Consider the following 23,492-nt stretch of genomic DNA (forward strand, 5'->3'; position numbering starts at 1 on the left):
ACTGACACATTTTAGTCATTCCTGAACAAATGAACAAGCTCTGTAGTGTTGTTCATTCAGTCGACAACACAAAATGAATGCAACAAATTGCACAAAGCATGGTGATGTGCAAAACCCACTGCCGTTGAATCAAATCTGGTTCCTGGTTACCCCTATAGTACAGAACAGAACTGCCCCGTAGGGTTTCCAAGGCTGTCTGTCTGTCTTTATGAGAACAGACATAATAATACTCCAACAGAGAAGACCCCTATGTCTTCACGGTCCCCAAAGCGGCTGACCATACAACACACTGTTAGCTCCTAGGGGACAGGAACCAAGGTTCCATGTTCATTGGCATGGCCTCAGAGCAACCTAGCTCTGCCCTCCTATACATTAGGTGCCCAGTTAATCCTGATGGGCTCTGGGGAGTTGGCTGGCCTGAAATGACCCCCGGATGAAGTGTATGCTATTTTGTCATACAGGACATGTAGACGTGGGAGGGTTACGGAGTGTATGGACCATTTCAGCCTTGTCATCAATGTTTGTTTGGTCCCATCCTATTTTGCAAAGAGAGTTAGAAGTAGTGTGGTGGTTCCTCAAAGAGGTAAACAAATTAGCAAGTGGTCCAGCATTTTCATTCCCCAAAAGCACTGAAAACAAACATTCAAACAAATCCTTGTATACTTGAATATTCATAGCAACACTATTCCTGGTGTGGCGCTCTAGGATAAGCACTGAACTGTGAACCACAAGGTCTGAAGTTCAAACCTAGCAGCTGCTCCTTGGAAACCTTGTACAGGGTCACTATCGATTGAAATTGACTCAACAGCACTGAACAACAACATCACATAGACAAAAGGTGGAAACAACCTAAAGATCGATCCATGGGTAAACAAAATGTGAATATATATTTATATATATAGTCACCAGAAAATAATGTTGTTGTTAGGTGCCATTGAGTCGGTACCGATTCATAGCAACCCTATGCACAGCAGAATGAAACACTGCCCGGTCCTGGGCCAACTTCACAATTGTTGCCACGCTTGAGCCCATTGATGCTGCCACTCGGCCAATCCATCTCATTGGGGGTCTTCCTCTTTTTCTCTGAGCTTACCAAACATGATATCCTTCTTCAGCGACTGGTCTCTCCAACAATAATGAGGTTGGCCCAGGATCGGGCAGTGTTTCGTTCTGCTGTGCATAAGGTCGCTATGGGTCGGTACTGACTCAGTGGTACCTAACAACAACAACATCTATATTTGGATGCCATTGAGTCCATTCTGAGGAGCAACTGGTAAGTTTGAACTGCCAACTGTATGATTATCAGTTCACAGTGCCACACTAGGACTCCTAAAGCGTTATAACTTTTTTTAAAAATTGAAAACATAACAATCCTGAGTATTGTGAGGAGGAAAAGCAGCTGGACCTTGCTGATAAGAAAGCAAAATGGTACAGTCCTTTGAGCAGCAGTCTGGTAGTTTCTCTCTCTATGACCCACCAATCTCCTTTCTAGACACATACCCAAGAGACCGGAACACTCATACATGCATAAAAACCTATATGAATTGTTGATATCAGCTTTACTAATAACCATCACAAACATAAAACAGCCCGCTGTTACGTGATGCCAACTGTAAGGGTAACAGAATCCTGCCTCTAGAATGTTTTCATGTGGACTGGCTGTAAACCTTCCGTGCACCATCAGAGCACCTGAAAGGTGAGACGTAGGACTTCACAGAGCCCACGGGACAGGCTGTTGGAAGAGGACCTGCCAATGGATGGGTTTGGTGTGGTTCTACATCAATGAGGGCTTGTAAGGTAGAGTTTGCACTGATGTGTCCATTACAGCTTCATTAAAAGTTTATGAAGGAGTAGCCCACCCTCACCCACCTCAGAGCCATATCTACCAAAAAGAACCTAAGAGCCATGCCTGACTCAACTGAGCTCGGCCATCACACCCCTCCTCAGGCTCACTGGTGCATCATGACTCTCAGCTCGAGTATCACCTCTGTTGTGACCCACAACCAACTTCAATGGCCCCTGGGACACATGCTTCTGAACAAGACACTGCCTTTTCTGGGTTGATTTTTCTTGGCCTGCCCCATAGACTGTGAAGTTTTTAAACGTACAAACCATGCCCTAGGACGCAGTACAATTTATAACAACTTCATAGATGTTCAGTTAAGCAGTAATAATAATGTCTGAATCAAGTCCTAAGTCGATAATTAAGAAATAGAGTCACGGCAGTGATGGTGATAAAAGCCCACCCTTCCTGTGCGCTTCCTCTGTGCCGGGCTCTGTGTTTACACCTGATACGTAGCTGTCAGCATCAACCCCATTTCATGGGTTCGGAAACGGAAGCCTAAGGAGAGCCGGTGATGTTCCTAACATCACACAACGAGTAAACCAAAGCCCAGTAGTCTCATAGTAAAACCTATACTTTTAAGCTCTGTGAACTCTACCTCCTGTGTTCCCTGCAATGATATCTGTGAGGATTGAAAGGAATTTCAGAGTTGTCTATTCCTCACCCTCCTCACACAGAATGAACAAGCAAAGACCTCAGGAGCCAACTTACTCAACATCACTCACTTGTCCTCCCAAGTGGCAAGATGGCTTTTAGGGGAAAGTGTTCTTAAAAACTTACAAGGTCACTGCTGTTTCAAATATCTGGGTTCTCGAATGCAGCTGGTGCAAACATACCCTAGGGGGGTGGCTCACAGTTTAGGAGGCCAGGAGTTCAAGTTCAGAGCACTGGCTCTCGGGGAGACTCCCTCTTTTGGCTCCGGAGGAAGAGCAAGAGCTTTGTCTCCTTTAGCTTCTGTTCCCCATGCCTTGGCCGCCTCCACACGGCATTTGCTGTCTTGCTTCTCTCTGTCTCATCTGCTTTTCTGACATCTCAAAAGTCACACCCAACACTGACATGGTCCTTGGAAACCCTATTTTCTTGTTCAGTGCCGTCAAGTCACTTCCGACTCATAGCCACCTTGTATAGGGTTCCTGAGAAGCAGCTGGTGAGTTTGAACTGCCTGCCTTGTGGTTCAAACCAACCTTGCAGTCCAGTGCATTATCCCGCACTGCCACACCAGGACTCCACACTGATGCGGGCCTTGGAAACCCTAAAAAGGATTGCTCTGAAAAGATGGAGATAGCCTAAATGCCCATTAGTGGAAGAATGGATAAACAAATTGTGGTACATCCACTCAGTGGAATATTATGCTACCTTGAAGAATAACAAGAAAGCTGTAAGCCACCACGTAACATGGATGAACCTTGAGGACATTATGCTATGTGAAATCAGTCAGTTGCCAAAGGAGAAATACTGCATTAAGACCATTTTTATAAATGCTTAAGAAAAAATACCCACACTAAAAGTAAAAAAAAAGTTGTTGGTTACTGGGGATGTAGGGGGGCGGGGGGAGAGGAGGGGAAGGTAGGGAATGATGGTGGTTATGTGCCATGGAGTCGGTTCCAACTCATAGCGACCCCTGTACATGGTTTCTGAGACTATAAATCTTTACAGGAACAGAAAGCCTCATCTTTCTCCTGTGCAACAGCTGGTAGTTTCGAACTAGCTGACCTTGAGGTTAGCAGTCTGACTCATAACCACTACGCTACCAAAGCTCCTTAAGGTAGGGAACAGACACACGATAGTTCGGGTGTTGGGGGCGGGTGGGCATCAATACACAAGAAGTGGGAGGGAATGGAAGAACAAGGCGAATAGGAGAACATTTAGGCGGGTTTGGTTACGAATAGGGCTGTGAACCTTAAGGTCAGCAGTTCGAAACTACCAGCCACTCCGCAGGAGAAAGATGAGGCTTTCTACTCCTGTAAAGATTTACACCCTCGGAAACCCTGTACAGAGTCGCTATGGGTCAGAACTGACTCAATGGCACTTAACAACAACAACATGGGCTAAATAGGACAGAGGTAAATAGTGATGTATGCTCAACTTTGGTACAACAGGGCTCCGTGATACAGGGATTGAGGCATAGTCTAAATTGGTAAAAGAGGGGAAATAATGTTAAGATGCTTGACTGTCATTAATCTTGGTTTCCCTTGCCTACTATTATAAAATAGACACTAGAGGGGAGAGAAAGAAATAGCCAGAAACATAACCATAGAAAGCTCGTAAGTCCGTCTTCAGCCTGTAACTGATTGGAGTACCTAAAAGGGGTGCTAGAACTTGTCCAGTGAAAGAGGCTTCTTGTAGAGCCTTTGTAGTGTATAAGACCTCAGGTGGAATCCTGAGCCCCATCCAGAATTTTCTGAGGTGAGAAATTTCCACTTGAAAAGACAAGCAGACCAGCCTGGAGCAACTAGAGGAACAGAAGATATTTCTTGAAAGAAAGACCAGCAGGAAAAATCAAAAACAAAAATGGCAGTCTGATTGACTACCACAAGAACAAGCAAGTTGTTTGCTGGGGAGCCATCAAGGCAAGCAATCAAGTCCCTCAGGGAAAACTCTCTTCCAAGACTGAAACTCAAAGGGAATACACAAACAAGCATGTCATCTTGCTGGTGAGCACATTGGTCTACCGATGAGAGGAAAATGAAGGGAAAGCAGCAATGAAGATTTGGGTTGAGTCCAACCACGTTCAATAGACTCCCGTCAACCTGGAGTAAGACCTGGTTGGCCATCAGTATGGTGAGACCTGGGGACTCCTGAGCCCATGGGCAGGAACAGAGGAACAGAGGGCTGAAGTGCAGAGTGAAGCATCCAGCTGATAGGAAGTGAGGGAAGATGCACAATAGGACCCATTTTTGCAGATGGTACCCATTTGACCTGGCTTCAATGGCTGGATGCTCAGAACTTGACTAGAGGAAGAAAGAAGAGGAAAAAAAAAGTGTAATCCACTACAATTTGATGAACTTGACCTATACTTATGAATGTAGTAGCTTAAAAGAGGGAATGAATCTTCATAGCACAGATCATTCCCACCCCTTCTGTACACAGGGCTGACAGGGAAGGGCAACCGAGACATTGGCTACCTAAAATGGAGTGGCCATAAAGACACAAAATCACTGGCTTACAAGTTTTCAAGAGGGAGTTTAGTTTCAGAGGGTGGTGGAGGGGAAGGTAGAATCTCCACTGAGTGGTTTTCAGCCTGGCTAGATGGGGCTGGTGAAAAGAGATGAGGATAAGACTTAGTGGTTCAACAGTGAGTCATTGTTATCAGGACAAAAGGTAGACATTTTGTAACAAAAAGTCCAGGAGTGGAGGACCCTGGGACCATGAAGGGAGAAGAGCGGAGTGTGAGATCCTATTCAGAGAAGCAACGATGCCAGAGATGGGGGCAGAGATGATGAAGTGGAGAGACGGACCGGCTGGGGACTTTAGACTCATGGAGGAGGGACTGTGTGCTGGCAGCTGGGCGGCAGGCTTGCAGGGTGTACCCTTTGGTTGTTTGAAAGATTATGTATTCCTGAGTGTTTTGGTGTACATTTAAAAAAAAAAAAAAAAAAACAGAGGAAATGGAAGCAAATGCTATTGAATGATGATGCATGGAGGTGATTGTAGTCATTGTAATGAAACGAAATACGATAGGATGAGTGTAAAGCTGATGTTCTCCCATGTAAACTATCACTAAATTCACAATAAAAACTTAAAAGAAAAAAAGGATTGCTATGAGTCAGAACCAACTCAACAGCACTAACAACACAGTGCTTGATTCTTAGCCAAATAACTGTCTCATTATCTATGAAGATCAGCAAATTAAAACCTATTAGCATAGCAAATAAAACCTATCTTTTAATAGGGTTACATCCCCAAGTTTAGGGGTTAGTTCTACCACTTCTTTTGGGAGGGACCCTATTCAACACAGAAGAGAGCTCTCCTCAAAAGAAGGTCATTGTTTTCATGGGAACAATTTTCCATTAACTGCTCTCCCACCTCTCTCTTTTCAGAGTTCACTGCTTCCACTATCTCATCCCTCTCACGAAGGAGGGCAACTATGCGATTGTGGCTAACGTGGAAAGTATGGACTATGACCCTCTGGTGGTCAAGCTCAACAAAGACATCAGTGCCATCGAAGAAGCCATGAGCGCCAGCCTCCAGCAGCACAAGTTCCAGTACATCTTTGAAGGTCAGTCCCTGAGCCTACCTCGGGAGTCTGGGAGGAAGGAAGAGTGCAGGTTTTCCTGATGTTTTGTACTTCTGAAGTTCAGAACTTTTAGAAGGAAAAAAAAATTTTTTTTCCTTCTCTTTTTGAGTAGACCTAGTTCCTCTGTGTATGACGAGGTAGACAACAAAATGGCTGCCATCTGCTTCTGCTTGGTGTAGAGATTTAATTCACATAAGACAAATGGCAGCCTGGCTGCCTCCTTGACACACCACTCCTGAGATTTGAGGGATGTGAGGAACCAGTCATGAATGCACTCATGGGGAGCTTTTAAAGAGGAAAACAATCTCTGAGAAGAGAACCCTGAATGACCCCTTACTGGCTTACTTACCCCTGGAACAGGGCATTTTCCCTCACAGAATGCATTCTGCTCAACAAAGAACAGACGCCAGTGGTTAACAGCAATTTGTAAGAAAACTCCTTCCACAAATGCCTTCAGTGACCCCATAAGCAAAAAGGGTATAAGAGACTGTGTCAAATTTTTGAAGAAATTGTTGCTAGGCAAGTCATTTTTCATGCAGAATTCTACCCATAATACCCCTGTTAAGACTTCAGAAGTACCTGTGTTCTCTTGCAGAATTAAACCACGGTGGTATTGAAGCCAAGAAAAACGCAACTAAGCTAAGAAACAATTTAAACGAGACCAATTGCTAGAAAAGAACATCATGTTTGGTAAAGTACTTCTTGTTAAGCAGCGTGGAATCGCTTCCGACTCATAGTGACCATGTACAGGGTTTCTGAGGCTGCACATCTTTACGGGAGCAGAAAGCCTCATCTTTCTCCCGCAGAACAGCTGGTAGTTTCAAACTGCTGACCTTGAGGTTTGCAGCCCGATTTGTAACCACTACGCTACCAGAGCTCCTTTGATAAAGCAGAAGGCCCAACAAAAATGAGGAAATGCCTCCTCACTGAGGTGAATTAACACAATGGCCACAGCCCCCAAGAAGATGGCTAGGGACAAGGCAATGTTTTGTCCTGCTCTACATAAGGAACTCTGATAGCGTGGTGATTACGAATCAGGCTGCTATCCTCAAGGTCAGCAGTTCGAAACTACCAGCTGTTCCACAGGAGAAAGATGAGGCTTTCTGTTCCCATAAAGATTTACAAGCCTTGGAAACCCTGTGCAGGGTCGTTATGAGTCAGAACCGATGGCACTTAACAACAACAACATAAGGTCACCTGGAGACTGAGCCAACCCAACAGCAACCAACAACATTGAAAGTATGAGAAAGGGCAAACAATTGTCCCAAGGTTTGTAGCAACCTGGAGATGGGAAATCAAATGCCGTTGTGTGGCCACGGCTTGCTTTATGACACAGTTATTGTTACAGCAAACTAAGGCTTTATACAAAGAAGGAAGGGAGAGAAGAGAGGAAAGAAAAGAGAGAAACTATTCCCACTATTCGAGATGTGTTCCCGAGGAGAATGCTCCTAACAGACTTAAGGCAACAATTCAAACACCCACTGGTATGGGGTTGGTTCTGACTCATAGCAATGCTGTGGGACAGAGTAGAACTGCCCTATAGGATTTCCAAGGAGGTAAATCTTTATGGAAGCAGACTGTGACATCTTCCGACCCTCGAGCAACTGATGGGTTCGAACTGCCAACCGTACAGTTAGCTGATGAGCTCTTTAACAACAGCACTGCCAGAGCTCCTTAGGTAACAATTACAAGGACTAAAAACTTCACTGGTAGTCAGCTCTTGAGTACATCTGAGTGTGGGCACATCCATGATGCCCCGGGGTTCCCTTCATGAACCAAGTGTGTCATTGCTCTGACCCTCTCTCTTCCCTGCCTTTTTAATCAACATTCATTCTCATTTTCCCCAATCATCTCTGGGTGTCTAATCTTTCCGAGTGACAACACCTTGTTGAACTCCAGGTGCAGTCCTCTGGCATAGAATGGATTCTAACCAAAACATCCTAGCTTCAAGATTTCCCGTCTCTTAGCTGAATTCTAATAGGGAGCCCTTACAGTTTTCCCCCACGTGGCAGGAAGGATTATTTTATCACTGATATTGTTTGGACTTGTTGGGGCATGGTGATAATAAAAAGGCAGGCGGGCTTTTAATTGGTTTTGTTGTTGTGTTTTCATTATCTGCAAACAATGCCCCCTTATTGCCTGTACCATGGAAGACTGCTCCCGCCACATCCCCTAGGTAAGCCAGTGTTTCTTAGGGGACGGGATCCAAAAACAGGACAATTTTTATAGCCTCATCTATAGGATTCCCACTCTTCTTGTGTTACTTGTAATAAGTTGTATTGTTTAATTTTCATCTGATGATCATTCATTCATTATATTCTTTTATTTGTCTTCATTGCTCCAGAGACTGCCTGACTCAATTCATTTGTTCCAAGCTTGTCTGTGAGGACATGAGCTCATTATCAGCTCTGAATTTGATGATCTTATTAGGCAAAAACAAAAACATTTTTTAACCTAAAGTTAGGAGTTGAGGAGAATTAGTCTTACAGAGAATTCACTTACCGAGATTTTTAACATACAGAATTTCCAGAGTGGAATCAATGTATATGTATCTTTTTCTTAGACTTTCTCTTCACTTTCAAATCTTTGCACATGTAGGTGAGTTTGTGGTCTTGAAGCAACTTGAGTGTAAGTGGCGGCAGCAAGAGACAATACAATAGCGCCTCCCTTCTCTTTCCCACCTTCGTCCCTACCAAGGGACAATGGAATTGGAACGCAGATGAAGCCATTGACCCTGAAGCTCTGATCTGAACGGTGAAGCCCAACCACAAAGGGGTCAGACTCTAGAAGAGGGATAGAGCAACAACAGTAGACTGCTGGGATGGGGCAGACTGGCTTCAGATGGTGGAGGAAAATGTCCTGCTGGAACCCAGCTCTTCAAGAGTAAGGCAAGAAGAAGGAGAGAAGATGTTACTGCATTCCAATGGCTTGGAAAGCAAATCCACCACTCTCCACAGTGGGCCTTATGTGATTGGTTCCGAATTAGCATTCCTCACCTCAACTCCAGAGCACAGCGTGAACAGGATCTGATAGCTTATTGATGTACAGGTGCACCTTGTAGACATTGCAGGTTCGGTTCCAGACCACTGTAATAAAACACTGTAATAAGCGAGTTATGCGATTTTGGAGGGGGCGCTGGTTTCTCAGTACAAGTTACGTTGATGTTCTCCTGTGTACAGTAGCATGACAAAAGAGTTTGAAATGTAAGAATGATCAAAATGTGACCCAGAGACCCAAAGTGAGCACACACTGTCAGAAAATGGCACCAGTAGCCTTACTCGATGCAGCCTTGTCACAAACCTTCCATTTGTTAAAAACACAGTTATCTTAAATGCACAATAAAGCAAGATATGCCTGTACTGAGTGTCCTTGGCTGACCTTCATAGAAGCTAAGACAGCCATTTGGTGTTAAGTGCCATTGAGTTGGTTCCAATGCATAACGAACCTGTATGTGGTTTCCAAGGAGCGTCTGATGGGTTTGAACCTCCAACTTTGTAGTTAGCAGTCCCGTGCTTATCCTATAATGCCACACCAGGATTCAGTTTCTACTTCGTTCTTTGTTCTTAGTTAAGAAACATCCATCGGTGTCTCATGGAAACTCAAAATTCAGCACACCATTGGCCTTTCTTTTGCCTTTTGTTTCTGAGTGCATTCTCTCCAGTGCCTACTTTGCAAATGTATTAGCATTATTTTCATTGGCCCAGATTCCAATATATTTATCTTTACCTACTTAGCAATCCTGGTGTGGCACTGTGGGCTAATGCGCTGGACTGCAAAATCGTTTGAACCACAGTGTTGGTGGTTCAAGCTCACCAGCCGTTTCTTGGAAACCCTAGACAAGGTCACTATGAGTTGGGACTGACTCGATGGCACTTAACAACAAGAACAACTTAGGTGCCCAATCAAAAATGTACCCCTTCGCCATCTCTTGGGTGGGAGGAACCAGATGATTGTGTTTCATGTGTTCTTCTCTGCTTCCCTGCACATCTGTAGAGAGAAGCAGGAATCCCTGACATGTGACTGTTTGTGACAGTCTGGCATCCCCTTGAAGAGATGGCCTGAGGTGTGCACAGAAGTGCTGGAGCTGTGGATGAACCAGGCTTTGTTGCCGGCGGACATCTCTGTAGCTTTGTAGCTGCTGGCAGTGTAGAAATACTCGGAAATGGTAATGAGGCCAGCTGGCACCACCCTCAGAGCCACTCTGTCCTTGATCATTTGAGTGGTTGTTGTTGTTGTTGTTAAGTGTCATTGAGTCGGTTCCGACCCATAGCGACCCTGTATAGGGTTTCTGAGGAGCAGCTGGTGAACTTGAACCACCAACCTCGTAGTTCAAACGGCTTTGCAGTCTGTCGCATTAACCCACAGCACCACACCAGGACTCCATTTGAGTGGTAGGGGACTAGAAAAGAGCAACCCAGGGTTCAAAGCTGGCACTCACCCATCTTCCATGCTCTCCCCACCGCTGCCAGGCCTGGGACACCTCATCTCCTGCATCCTCATCAACGGCGCCCAGTACTTCAGGCGCATCAGTGAGTCCGGCATCAAGAAGATGTGCAGAAACATTTTTGTTCTTCAGCAGAATCTGACCAACATCACCATGGCACGGGAGGCCGACCTGGACTTTGCAAGGTAAGAGAAAAGTCTGGACCCAGTCTGTTGCACCAAAGTCATGACCTCATTGCCTATAAAGACATTTCCAGAGGAGTCTCCATTCTTGGAGTCCTGGTGTGGTGCTGTAGGGTAAGCACTGGACCACTAGGTCAGTTTTAACCACAAGGTCAGTGGTTCAAACTCACCAGCCTCTCAGAAACCCTATACAGGGTCACTGTGAGTCAGAAACGACTCGAAGGCACTTAACAGCAATGACAACTCAGTCCTTAAAATGTTTATTACAAAAAAAAACCCCACCAAACTTACTTTTATATCTTTTCCAGCAAGATAATGTCATTTAAATTTATACTAAAAAAGTTAGCTAATTAACTTATGTCATTGTTATTGTTAAGTAGTTGGTTCCAGTGCCTAGTGACCCCGAATAGGGTTTCTGAGATTGTAAATCTTTATGGGAGCAGAAAGCCTCATCTTTCTCCCACAGAGCACCTGGTGGGTTTGAACTGTTATGTTAATCTTGCCGTCAGCAGTCCAGTGCATATCCTACAGGTGTTCTTATATCACCGAGTCCAGAATTCTGTGTGGATGGTTAACATTCCTCAGCCAGGGAAAGTTTCTTGTCAGTTAATCTATGTTCTGCTTGTTTTAAGATATTAGTAGCTTTGTTCTGATTATGAAACTAATATGTGCTCCATGCATAAAATATGTGAGAAAAAATGCAGAAAAGAATATAAGCGTTACTCAGACATCACAGATCTAGACACTGTGGTATTTGGGTTCTTTCTCTGTGATTTGTAAGTGCGCTGTGAGTATGCACATGAATGTTTGCACAATGTGTGTACATAGGATTTTTCATTTTACAGAATTGGAGCTACATTGATGTTGTGTTATACAGATGTCTCATTGCATTTTCTCATGTTACTAATATTCTTTGAGGAGACAATTTCTCCCGTTTCTTGGAAACATTACTTTTAATACCTGAACAATAATATTCCATGATAGACATGAACCATATTTATTTATCATCTGCAAGTGTTGGGATATTTGGAATATGTCCAGTGTTTTCCTCATTGTAAATAGCATCGTGTTGAGTGTCTTTTTTGTGGCTCTATTGTCTCATCTCTTCTGTCTATTGCATTGGAAACCTATCTCCTGTCATCATCACTGCAGGGGAAATGTTGGCTTATTCCTCTCCGGGCTCTCCCTTTAGACAATTGAAGCTTCATCTTTTCAGTCGCATTTACACCTTCTCTTTTCTAAGTCTGCCCTAATATGTCTTTATGAAGCCACTTTTTCACATTTTATAGTTAATTTGTTTCTCTCTCCATGTGGTCTCAATATTCCTGCACCTCCATGAAAACTTCCAAGTCGTGGTGCTTGACTGAAAGCATCTCCATTTTGGAGGAGGTGACCAGAGATGGTGTCTCCTTTCTGTGTTGTGAGTGATGCCTTGCTAGATTATTCCAGAAGCTCCTTTGTTTACCAGAAACCTTTATGACAAGAAAACCACCTGTGTCTAGTAGTCCAGCATGCTCCTACCTAGTAGTTAGTACTTCAGTATCTGCTCACTGGACTGTCTAGTTCCTTGAGAAGGTCAGAACATTCTGAAATCATTCTTGAAGCATTTAAGAGGCAAATGAACTCATTTATTACTTGGGTAGTTCTAAGACATGTGTGCCAGGATCTTATTGTAAATCATACAGCCATCTATCTTCATGGGTACCCGTTCTTCCCCAAGCCCATTTGTTTCCTCCTCTGCTTTTGTGCCCTTTACCTTCACCATCTTTCTCTTCCTTTTGTGGGAAAACGATTGTGTGTGTGTGTGTGTAATCATTAAATTCCCTGTTTTCAACTAAATTTGGTTCAAAGCCTTTCTTGCTCAGATTAGGGAAGCCAGGTGTGACGGAGTGGTGTATTTATGTGGTTGTTCTTATGGGGAATGATCTCATCATTGCATTAGTCTATTCATAATCACATTGACAAGGGGAATCCAGGGATACAGCCAACCATTACTAGCTCTCCAAGGAGCATGAGTCCTAAATCCAATCATCCTTTTTAAATGATTTTGTGTGTGTACTGAAATAAATAAATTAACACTTTTTTTGGCAGATGGTATGAGGCCCATCATGCACGAGGAAAACCTGGCATCTTGGTAATGAAACGCTGACTGAGCAGTATTGAACTTGGCATCGGTAGACCATGTTACTGATGAAGCATTGCTTCAGGAAATAATTGCATGGCACCCAACTCATGCCATCCACTGTTAGATTTGTGAATTGTGTCCAAAGCAAACAAAAAGCAACTCACTGTCAAGTTCATTCCAAGTCATGATGACCCCATATGTGGCAGAGTAGAACTACCCCATGGGGTTTTCATGACTTTCTTCCAAACCGAAACAGATCATGAAGCCATCCTTTTACTGTAGTGTGGGGTGACGCTTCAGCTGTTAGGTTCGTTCTCATTACCATCGAGTCAGTTCTGATTCATCGAGGCCCTCTGTGGGGTTTCTGAGCCTACATATTTGCTAGTGCAGACAAGCTCATCTTTTTCCCTTGGAGAAGCTGGTGGACTTGAACCACACGGGTTTGAACCACTGACCTTGAAATTTGTAACCCAACACCTGACCCACAGTACCACCAGTACCACAGTGCATAGACTGTTTGCACCACCCAGCCCATTGGGCATCCTGTCTCCAGAAATGGGTCTAAGCAGAAATGTGACGCTTGTGAGCCGCCCAATCACCACCATGACTCTATTCTTTAGCCACTGTCTTTCTCTGAAATGGGTTATGAAAGGAAATGAGCCCATTGCTGCTTCCACTGTCATTCCATTTCCTCTGGGACCTTCCTCCTTTTTGCCAAGTCTCTCTTTTACTAAGTATGATGCCCTTCTCCAGGGATTAATCCTTCTCAATAGCATGTCTGAAGTATAACAAAGTCTGAAGAACGAGAGATGAACTCACGCCCTCCTGGCTTCTGAGGAGCATTCAGACTGCACTTCTTCCAAGACAGATCTGTTGGCTCTTCTGCCTGTTAGTGGCCCTTTTAGTATTCTTGTCCACCACCATGATTCAAATGCATCGATTCTTCTAAAGTCTGCCTTACTCACTGTTCAACTCTTACATACTGTGAGGTGATTGGAAATACCATGGCTTTGATCAGGGGCACCTTAGTCCTCAGACTCGTGCTTTAACACTTGAAAGAGGTCTTGTGTAGCATATCTGCCTTATGCAATATAATATGTTGTTCGATTTTCTGACTGCTGTTTCCATGAGTGTTGATTGTGGATCCACGCAAAGCAAGTCTTTGACAGCTTCAATCTTTTTTTCTGTTTATCGTGATGTTATTTATTGCTCCAGTTGTAAGGATTTATGTTTTCTTTACATTGAAGTACAATCCAGACTGAATCTTCTTTGGTGAAGATTGTAGTCATTAATCTTTATCAGTATTTTAAGTCCTCTTTGCTTTCAGCAAGCAAGGTTGTATCATCAGTATATTACAGGTTGTTAATGAGTCTTCCTCCATTCCTGATACCAGGGTCTTCATGTGTTCCAGCTTCTCAGATTAAGTGCTCAGCATACAGATTGAATAACTATTGTGAATGGATACAACCCTGGTGCACACCTTCCATGATTTTTAATTCCCCTTGTTCTGTTCTAACAACTGCCTCTTGGTCTTTGGACAGGCTCTTCCTGAGCGGAATACCCATTCTTCTCCATTTTATCCATAGTTTGCCATGATCCGCTCAGTCGAAAGCCTTTGCATAGTCAATAAGGCACAACTAAATTTTTTTTCTGGAATTCTCTGCTTTCAGCTGAGATCCGTCTGATGTCAACAGTGATATATCCCTTATTTCACGTTCTCCTCTGAATCCAGCTTGAATTTCTTGGGGCTCCCTGATGATACACTGCTGCAATTGTATTTGAGTTACCTTCAGCAAAACTTTACTTGCATGTGACATTCATGATATTGTTCGGTGGTTTCCACAGTCTGTTGGATCACCTTTCTTTGGAATGGACACAAATAGGGATCTCTTCCAATTAGTTGGCAGGTATTTGTCTTCCATATGTCTTATCATAGATGAGTACCTCCAGAGCTGCCTCCGTTTGCTGATTTCAATTTGTATTTCATCAGTTCCTGGATCCTTGCTTTTCACCAATACCGTAGTGCAGTTTGTACTTCTTCCTCCAGTACCATCACTCCTTGATCATATACTACCTTTTGAAATAGTTGAAAATGGACCATTTGTTTTTGGTATGGTGACTCAGTATATTCCTTCCATCTTCTTTTGATGCTTTCTGCATCCTTCAATATTTTGCCTATGGAGTTCCTCAGTATTGCAAGTCGAGATGTGTACTCTTTCTTCAGTTCTTACAGCTTGAGAAATGCTGAGCGTATTCTTCCATTTTGGTTTTCTAATTCCAGGTCTGTGCACATTTTATTGTCACAGTTGGTCTTCACGAGCTGCCCTTGGAAATTTTCTGTTCAGCTCTTTTGCTTCCTCATTTCTTGCATTTGATTTAGCTTCTGTATGTTCAAGAGCAAGTTTCAGAGTCTTTTATGACTTCCATTTTTGTCGTTTCTTCCTTATCTTTTTTTAATGCCTTTTGCGTTCTTCCTTTATGATGTTCTTTTGTTCTTTATTATCTTCTTCTTTTTGTTGTTTATACTTCCAATAAAGATTTTATAATTTCTTAGGCAAATTATGAGGCCAACTCATAATAACTCATAAATGAGGCCAACTCATAATAAATGGGGCCAACTCATCCAGCAGGTTCATATGTGGTTACTCGAGGTGCTCCATTTTCACAAGAGCATTACCAGAGGAGATCAGGAGAAAAAGAACCAAGATGGAAAGTGTCCTGCTGGCTGTCAGCCAAGGCCTGTTCTCTGCTACTAGATGCTGGCCCCATTCTTTCTTACATAGCTTCCGTCGTCAAAGTTCATACACATCTTCAAATCAGCCATATCTTCAAATCAACAGTGGTGTATCAGACCTCTCAAATTGTGGCTGTCTGATTTCCTGTTCTGTCCCCAGTCAGAGAAAGCTCTTTGTTTTTCAGAACTCATGATTATATTGGTCTTTTGAGCCTATTTCACAAACATCAATGGGCTCCTTGTCTACACAGCAGTTTGTATGCTTATCTTTTCAATGGGGATCTTCCCAAGTCTCCACTTTATCAAGCAAGAGGTCCGTCTCTGGGACTGTGCCCTCCTGATAACATGTCAAAGTATGAGAGACCAGTCTCATCATCCTTGCCTCCAAGGAACACTCTGGCTGTACTTCTTCTAACACACAGCTGTTAGTTCTGAGGGAGGACACCATGATTCCATATATAACCCTTGTGAAGGAAGATCCTGGCCACATAGCTCAGCTTAACATCCTTAACGTCTTGTTTAATGGGATTCAGTGGCTCCTTGGTGGCAATCTATGCAGATATTAGTGGGCAAAAGGAGGAGGGGACGAATGAGAAAGAATTAATCCTATTTTATGATGTTCTTTGCTTTCTTCCTTTATGGTGTTCCTTTATGTTGTTATCATGTTTCCTCCGCTCTTCTGGTCTTTGTTCATTATTGTCTAAGGCATCAAATCCATACTTCAGATGGTCTCCAAATTCAGGTGGGATATAGTCAAGGTCATATTTTGTCTCTCATAGACATATTTCCCATTTATTTAGCTTCATCTTAAACTTCCATATGAGTCATTGATCGCCTGTTCCACAGTGTGTCCCTGACCTTGTTTGAGCTGATCATATTGAACTTCTCCAGTCTCCTCCCACAGATATACTCAAGTTGATTCCTGTGTAGTCTATCTGGTGAGGTCTGTGTGTTGTTGAAAAACTGTATTTGCAATGAAGACGTCATTGGTCTTGCAAGCTTCTTTTGTGTAATCTCCATCATCATATCTATCACCAAGACTACATTTTCCATCAGTTGGTCCTTCTTCTTTGTTGCCAACTTTTGCATTCCAATTACCAGTAATTATCAGTGCATCTTAATTGCATATTTGATCAATTTCAGACTGAAGAAGTTGGTAGAATTCTTCAATTTTATCATCTTTGACTTTAGTGGTTGGTGTGTAAATTTGAATAATAGTGGTATGAAGTGATTTTCCTTGTTGTGGCTAAGTTCCATCAAGTTGGTTCAAACTTTTAACCTGTATAAAAGGAACAGCTGGTGGGTCTGAGCTGCCGACCTTGTGGTTTGCAGTCTAGTGCTGATCCTATGGCACCACCCCAGGTGTCTAGTCTTCCTTGTAGGTGTATGGGTATTATCCTATCACAGATAGACAGCAATGCACTTCAAGATAAATCTTTAGATGTTGTTTTTGACCATGAACGTGGCACCATTCCTCATTAATTGGATGTTCCTGGTATAGTAAACGATATATATGTCTGGTTGGAAAGGGCCTATACCAGTCCGTTTTAGCTTACTAATGCTTAGGATATTGTTCTTTATGCATTCCATTTCATTTTTGACAACTTCAGTTTTCCTGCATGTCCTGTTCCAATATTTTTTTTCAAGTTCTGTATTTTTAATAATCAAAGAAAGCTATTTAAAGTAATGAGATACCAATTCCTCACAGATTAAACTGATGAAGACTGGAATGAATGGTAGAACTTTGTGTTGATACGGGTTGGTGAGTTGGGCTCACTTCGCCACATGCAATAGGCATCAACAGCCCACGACTTCTAATGTACTGAGAGGAAATTATCACTCAAGTGGGTAAAGATTGTTTTCAGTTGAGTTGTTTATAGTATTACAAGCTATAAATCTAAATATTTACTTAATCCATCACAGATAAACGTCTGTGTAGCCATTAATGTTAATGGTACATTAAAGAAGAGAGAGGTATTTATATTTTTAGCCTTTCATTATGGTAAATCAGTAACAGTTTAAACTTATATACATACATTTTTACATTTAGCTCACTTTTAAATAGGAGGCTACAGTTTTAATTAGTTCTTGGTTTCTTAATCTGGTGTTCTTCTTTTTTGTTTTGTATGCATTCATATTATTCTAATCTTCATTTTCTTTTTTTAAATGTTTTATTATGCATTATGTGATAGTTTACATGTGAGAACATTAGCTTTGCAGTCATTCTATTGTATATCATTTTATTGCCATGGTTACAATCCCCTCCATACATCATCAACCAACCAAAGGGTATCCCCACAAGCCTACCCTTCGGTCGTCAGCACACAGTCCCTCTCCCTCTCTGGGTCTAGAGTCCCCAGCCACTCCATCTCTCCACATCATCGTCTCTGTTCCAATTATTAATGGCTATTTGCAGTGGTTTCTCCTCATTTTAAGTTGTGCACATCAGCAAAGGAAGGTTCCAAAGGCTTTACTCCATTAACATCATCATGGTCAACTCTACTTTGAGAAGCCAGTCATATTTTGAGTGCCTTTCAACCTGAAGGGCTCATCGTCCAGCAGTATATCTGACAATATCCTCATGCTATTCATACAATGTTTTCATCTTCCAGCATTATATCTGACAATGTGCTGATTCCATTCATAAGGTTTTCAGTGGCTAAACATTCAGAAGTAGCCCACCGCTCTTTCTTCCTAGACTGTCTTAGTCTGGACGCACCACTGAAACCTGTCCACTTGGAATATGCTGCTGGTGTTTCAAATACCAGTGGCATAGCTTCCAGCTTCTCAGCAACATGCAAGCCACCACGCTACAAGAAACTCACAGACTCACTATGTGGAGTGTACACACAGCTCTGGCTAGTTCTGTTCACCTGGTTCACATGACACCTCCTGACTTAACTTTGAGCTCTAAGAGACCAAGACTGTCTCTGTCTTCATTGTCCCTGGTTGAACACCTGGCCCACAGCAAGTGTTCACTATGTGGATTGAGTGGATGAATAGGCATCAAATCAAGGCCTATTTTGGTGTCAATGAAGGCTTGGATCATGACAAAGTTGAGTTTCTCTTAAATGCCCTGAAAGTTTTAAGCTGCTGACATAGGTCAATTTTCTTACAAGCTTCAAGGCCACAAAGCATCTCTCTTGGTCCTGTTGGAGCAGAAAGTATTAAGGAAAGAACTAATAGATCCCTACTGCGTGTCACCTCTTTCTCTCCCTCTCCTCATTTTCTCTTGCTCCCATACGTACACATATTCATAGACACTTTTATAGCCTTTTTTTTTTTTGTATTATTATTATTAATCTTTCATCTTCTTTGGCAAGGCAGATTTTATAAAACAGGCTTCAAGTCTACCAAATTTGAAGCTATGTAAAATAAATATAGCCGCAGTACCAAAATAGCCAGAAATAATAGATTCCGGCAGTGTGCCTCAGCATTTCTTAAGCAATGTCTAATCAGCCATGGACAACATCTGTAGTCCCTAGAAATCTCTACAGGAATGTTATCTTCTAACATATAATTAATCACTAGTTGCCATGTGTCAGAAAACTGACTTCACAGGAAGTTGCGAGGATCTGGTAGGTTTTTTCACTTCCCTGGCCTTCCTGGGCAGTGGAAAACAGCACCCTTTTTGTAAGAAAGGAGCAAGGCTTCTGGAGGGCTTCCATTAGTGGGATTTTAAGTTGCCTGTCTCCGTATGTGCACCTTGACTACAACTAATCTTGAATAAGAAGATGAATCCTGAGTGAACAAAGGATCAAGCCACCTAGAACTTTCCCAGAATTACAGGGAGGCTCTGTCCTCTGTGGGAAGGGTCATCACTTAAGCTCTGCCCTGCGGATGACCCTTTTGACCCCACTGTTCATTTTCAGTGTCTGAAAGATCCTCTGTCCTGGAAAATCCTTGCAGATTTGCTCGAAAGTGAGAGGCCTTTATAAGTGTGCTTGCTAACTCCTCTCATCAGAGATTGTCTTAACCTTCACCACCATGTAACTTTCCAAAAGCAAGTCACTGAAGCCATCAGAGTCAGGGAGGTATTGGAATGAGCATTGACGTCCCCAAGGCTGATCTGGAAATGTTGAGTTTAAGTGAAGTCATTACTCACAAATAATATATCTGAGTTGTCTTCCTCATTATCCCCTACACACACACACACACACACACACACACACACGTGTCACTGTGTACCTGTCTGTCTGCTACAATTGTCTCTCTCTTTTATCTCTCCTGTCAGCCTCCTCTTTTCCAGCTTCATGACTTTCTTTCACCTTGTTTTGTTTGGTCCCTTCTCTTTTGCTTTTCTTTAGACTGCTATCTCCCCTTCGTCAAATGGGTGTAGATAAGGAAATGAAAGCTAAGATTCCAGAAGTGGTAAGGGGGAGACATTCTGACAGATGGGTGAGTTTTATCACCTTTCATTCACTCACTCACTCACTCACTCAGGAAATACTGAGTGAGTGTGTGTTGTCTCTAGGTCCTGGCCAAGTGGGCCTTGCAGTATTATGTGGCCAGAAGGACAAAGTGATAAGAAAAACAGAAGTATGTCAGGTGCTAGTGGAGATCTAGCACGTGTCTCAATGCTCGGGAGATCCTGTATGCATGGGAAGGAAAAAGGAAAGTGCCAGGAGGTGGCCGGCTAGGCATTTGCCATTTTTGATAGTGTATCTTGAATCTCCTTAATGGTTTGGTAACATTGGAGGGAGAGCCTGAAGGAATCATGGGAGGCAGCCACATGGATAGCCACGGAAAGAGCATACAAAGGCCATCTGTGGCTAAAGGCCCAGAGGGAGGGGATGCTTGGCATCTGTAGAACAGTGAAGAGACCACCCTGACTGAAGTGGGCTGCTCAAGGAGACCAGGTTAACATGACGGGCTGAGCTCTTGAGGGTCACCATAGTGACACTGGCTTTCATACTGAGTGAAACAGGAAGCTATTGGAGGGGTTTGAGACCCCATCATAAAAGCATCTCTCTGACTGTTTTGGTGAGACCAGACAATTGGAGAAGGGAGGTGTCAGGCAAGGGCAGACACAGAGAGATCTGTTAGAACATGAGTCAGTAATCGAGGTGACAGATAATGTCCACTCAAACCATAGTGATGGCACTGGAGGGACTACATAGATTAGGGTGGATTGTCCAAGCAGAGGCTGACAGCATCTGTTGAGGGATAGGAAGTAGCTTATGCAATAAACAAGGGAAGTCAAGCTGACTCTAGCTAGGGTTTTTGATGTGAGCAATTCAAAGGGTATAGTTTTCATTTCCTGAAATGAAAATGAGCCAGGCCTTGGAAGAGGTAGTTAGTAAGTGTAGAGAGGCAGTTGGGGAGGGGAGACCAAGAGTCTGGGTTTGGAAATATGCCTACTGGACATCCAGGTTGATATAAAACATGTTGTTGTTGTCAGGTGCCATCAAGTCAGTTCTGGCTCATAGCGACCCTCTATAGGGTTTCCATGGAGTGACTGGTGTGTTTGAACCCTCAATTTTGCAGTTAGCAGTCCAGTGCCGATCCTACAGTGCCACACCAGGACTCCAAAAGAGCAAATAACCCAATTTTCAAAATAGACAAAAGTACCCCACTAACAACGAGCATGTCTAGTGCCTCATCTTGGTTTCCAGATAATGAACTTGAGTTCCTTGGAGCAATGGCTGACTCTAGGAGCAAGGAACATGTAACATGAGCCAGGTGCATCTTGTTGTTGTTGTTGTTGTTAAGTGCCATCGAGTCGGTTCCGACCCATAGCGACCCTGTACAGGGTACTAGACAATAATCCAGCGCTAACACACACACACACATTGATGAGGCTATCTCATGAGGCACAGGAATCAACTGAAAGAGCACCCAGTGGCCACGTTGGAAACAATTTGAGCAACAAAATAAAGTAGTATCGGGTTATAACGCTAAGTATAAAAAAAAAAAAAAATGCATGAGGCTATACTGATATAAATACATGATTGAATACATTGATGGAGAAGAGAGACATCTCCCATGCAGAACAAATAATTATGTAGCTACTCCATCTTCAAGGAGTCGGGGAGAGCATCACCCCCCTACATGTACACACACACTCCTGAAGTTGGGCTGTGCACAGCACCTCCCTTCCAAAGAGTACAGAATGCAAGGGAGGAGGGGGGAGGGAACAAGAGCAACTTTATAGTGGAGAAATCTACAAACACGATTTCAACCAGATGGTCAAGGTACACTAAACATCAGCAGCTGTCAATAAGGCTGATTGCTTGTACCATTGATATGATGAGATGAACATGGTACTGTACCTCTCCCAAATTCCATAACCTCAGTCTTAATCATGAGACGAGCACTCGATAAATTCCAGTAGAAGGGCATCCCGCAAAATAACTGGCCAAAACTCATAAAACTGTCAAGGACATCAGACGCAAGGAATTTCTGAGACACTGTCACAAACACGAAAAGCCCAAGAGGACATGATAAACTAACTATAATGTTTATGAGATCCTGAAAATGGTCATTAGGTGAAAATTAAAGAATTCTGAATAAGTTATAGACTTTAGTTAATAATGATTTGTCATGAATTATAACACATACAGCATTCTAATGTAAGATGTTAATAATAGAGAAAATGTATGTGCTGCATGCTTGATTTTTCTGTAAATCTAAAACTGGTCTAAAAATAAAGTCTATTAATTAAAAAAAAAAAAAAATAGGCCAAGGACTTGAAAAGACAGCTCTCCAAAGAAGACATGCAGGTAGTCAATGAGCACCTGAAAAGATGCTCAAAATCATGCAGTTAGAGAAATGCCTATCAAAACCACAATGAGCTATCACTTTATACCCGCTAGGATGGCTCTTACCAAAAAAGAGATATTAATAACTGTTGGTAAGGATGTGGCACTGTGGGTTAATGCGCTGGACCGCAATTCAGTTTGAACCCCAAGGTCGGTGGTTCAAGCTCACCAACCACTCCTCGGAAACCCTATACAGGGTCGCTGTGGGTCGGAACCAACTCAACAGCACTTAACAACAACAACTGACGCCCTAAACCACTGCTGATGGGAATATAAAACAGTGCAATGCTTTGGAGAACAGTTTTCCTCAAATAGTTAAAAGTAGAGTTACCATGTTATTGTGGTATGCTGTCAACCGAACCCCAGCTCATAGCGACCCTAGAAGACAGAATTAGTAGAACTGCCCCATAGGGTTTTCTCAGCTATGACCTTTACAAGAGCAGATCACTAGGTCTCTTCTCCATTGTAGTGACTAGTACGTTCAAACCTCCGACCTTTCCGGTAAAAGCCAAGCACTTAACCATTTTGTCACCAGGGCTACTTTAGAGTTACTATTGCTGGTGGTGCTTTTAGTGCCCTCAAGGTGGTTCTGACTCATAGTGACCCTGTGTAGGGTTTCTGAGGAGCAGCTGGTGGGTTTGAACTGCTGGCCTTGTGGTTCGCACTCCAGTGCTGATCCTACAGCGCCACACCAGGAGTTCATAGAGTTACCATTGTTGTTGTTATTAGGTGCCATCAAGTTGATACTGACCCATAGTGACCTTATGTACAGCAGAACAAAGCACTGCCTAATCCTGGGCCAACCTCACTATTGTTGCCAGGCTTGAGTCCATTGATGCTACCACTTGGCCATTCTATCTCGTTGGAGGTCTTCCTCTTTTTCTCTGACCCTCCACCTTACCAAACATGATGTCCTTCTCCAGAGACTGGTCCCTCCTGACAACATGTCCAAAGTATGAGAGACGAAGTTTGGCCATCTTGGCCTCTAAGGAGCACTCTGGCTGTATTTCTTCCCAAACAGATGTATTGGTTCTTTTGGCAGCCCATGGCACTTTCAATATTCTCCTCCAACACCATAACTCAAAAGCATCAATTCTTCTGCGATCTTCCTTATTCGCTGCCCAACTTTCGCATGCATATGAGGTTATTGAAAATACCATGGCTTG

General features: G+C 43.0%; 1 protein-coding gene across 1 annotated transcript in view; it reads left to right on the top strand.

Annotated features, from left to right (window-relative positions):
- Nucleotides 1-23,492, top strand: part of EXOC4 (exocyst complex component 4) — a 947,076-nt gene that overhangs the window by 863,372 nt on the left and 60,212 nt on the right. The window contains 2 exon segments of the mRNA XM_006861146.1: nt 5,884-6,062; nt 10,550-10,709. Of these exon segments, the coding sequence (XP_006861208.1) occupies nt 5,884-6,062; nt 10,550-10,709 (339 nt within the window).

This window comes from Chrysochloris asiatica, unplaced genomic scaffold (assembly GCF_000296735.1).
Source record: "Chrysochloris asiatica unplaced genomic scaffold, ChrAsi1.0 scaffold00041, whole genome shotgun sequence".
Taxonomy (NCBI): Eukaryota; Metazoa; Chordata; class Mammalia; order Afrosoricida; family Chrysochloridae; genus Chrysochloris; species Chrysochloris asiatica.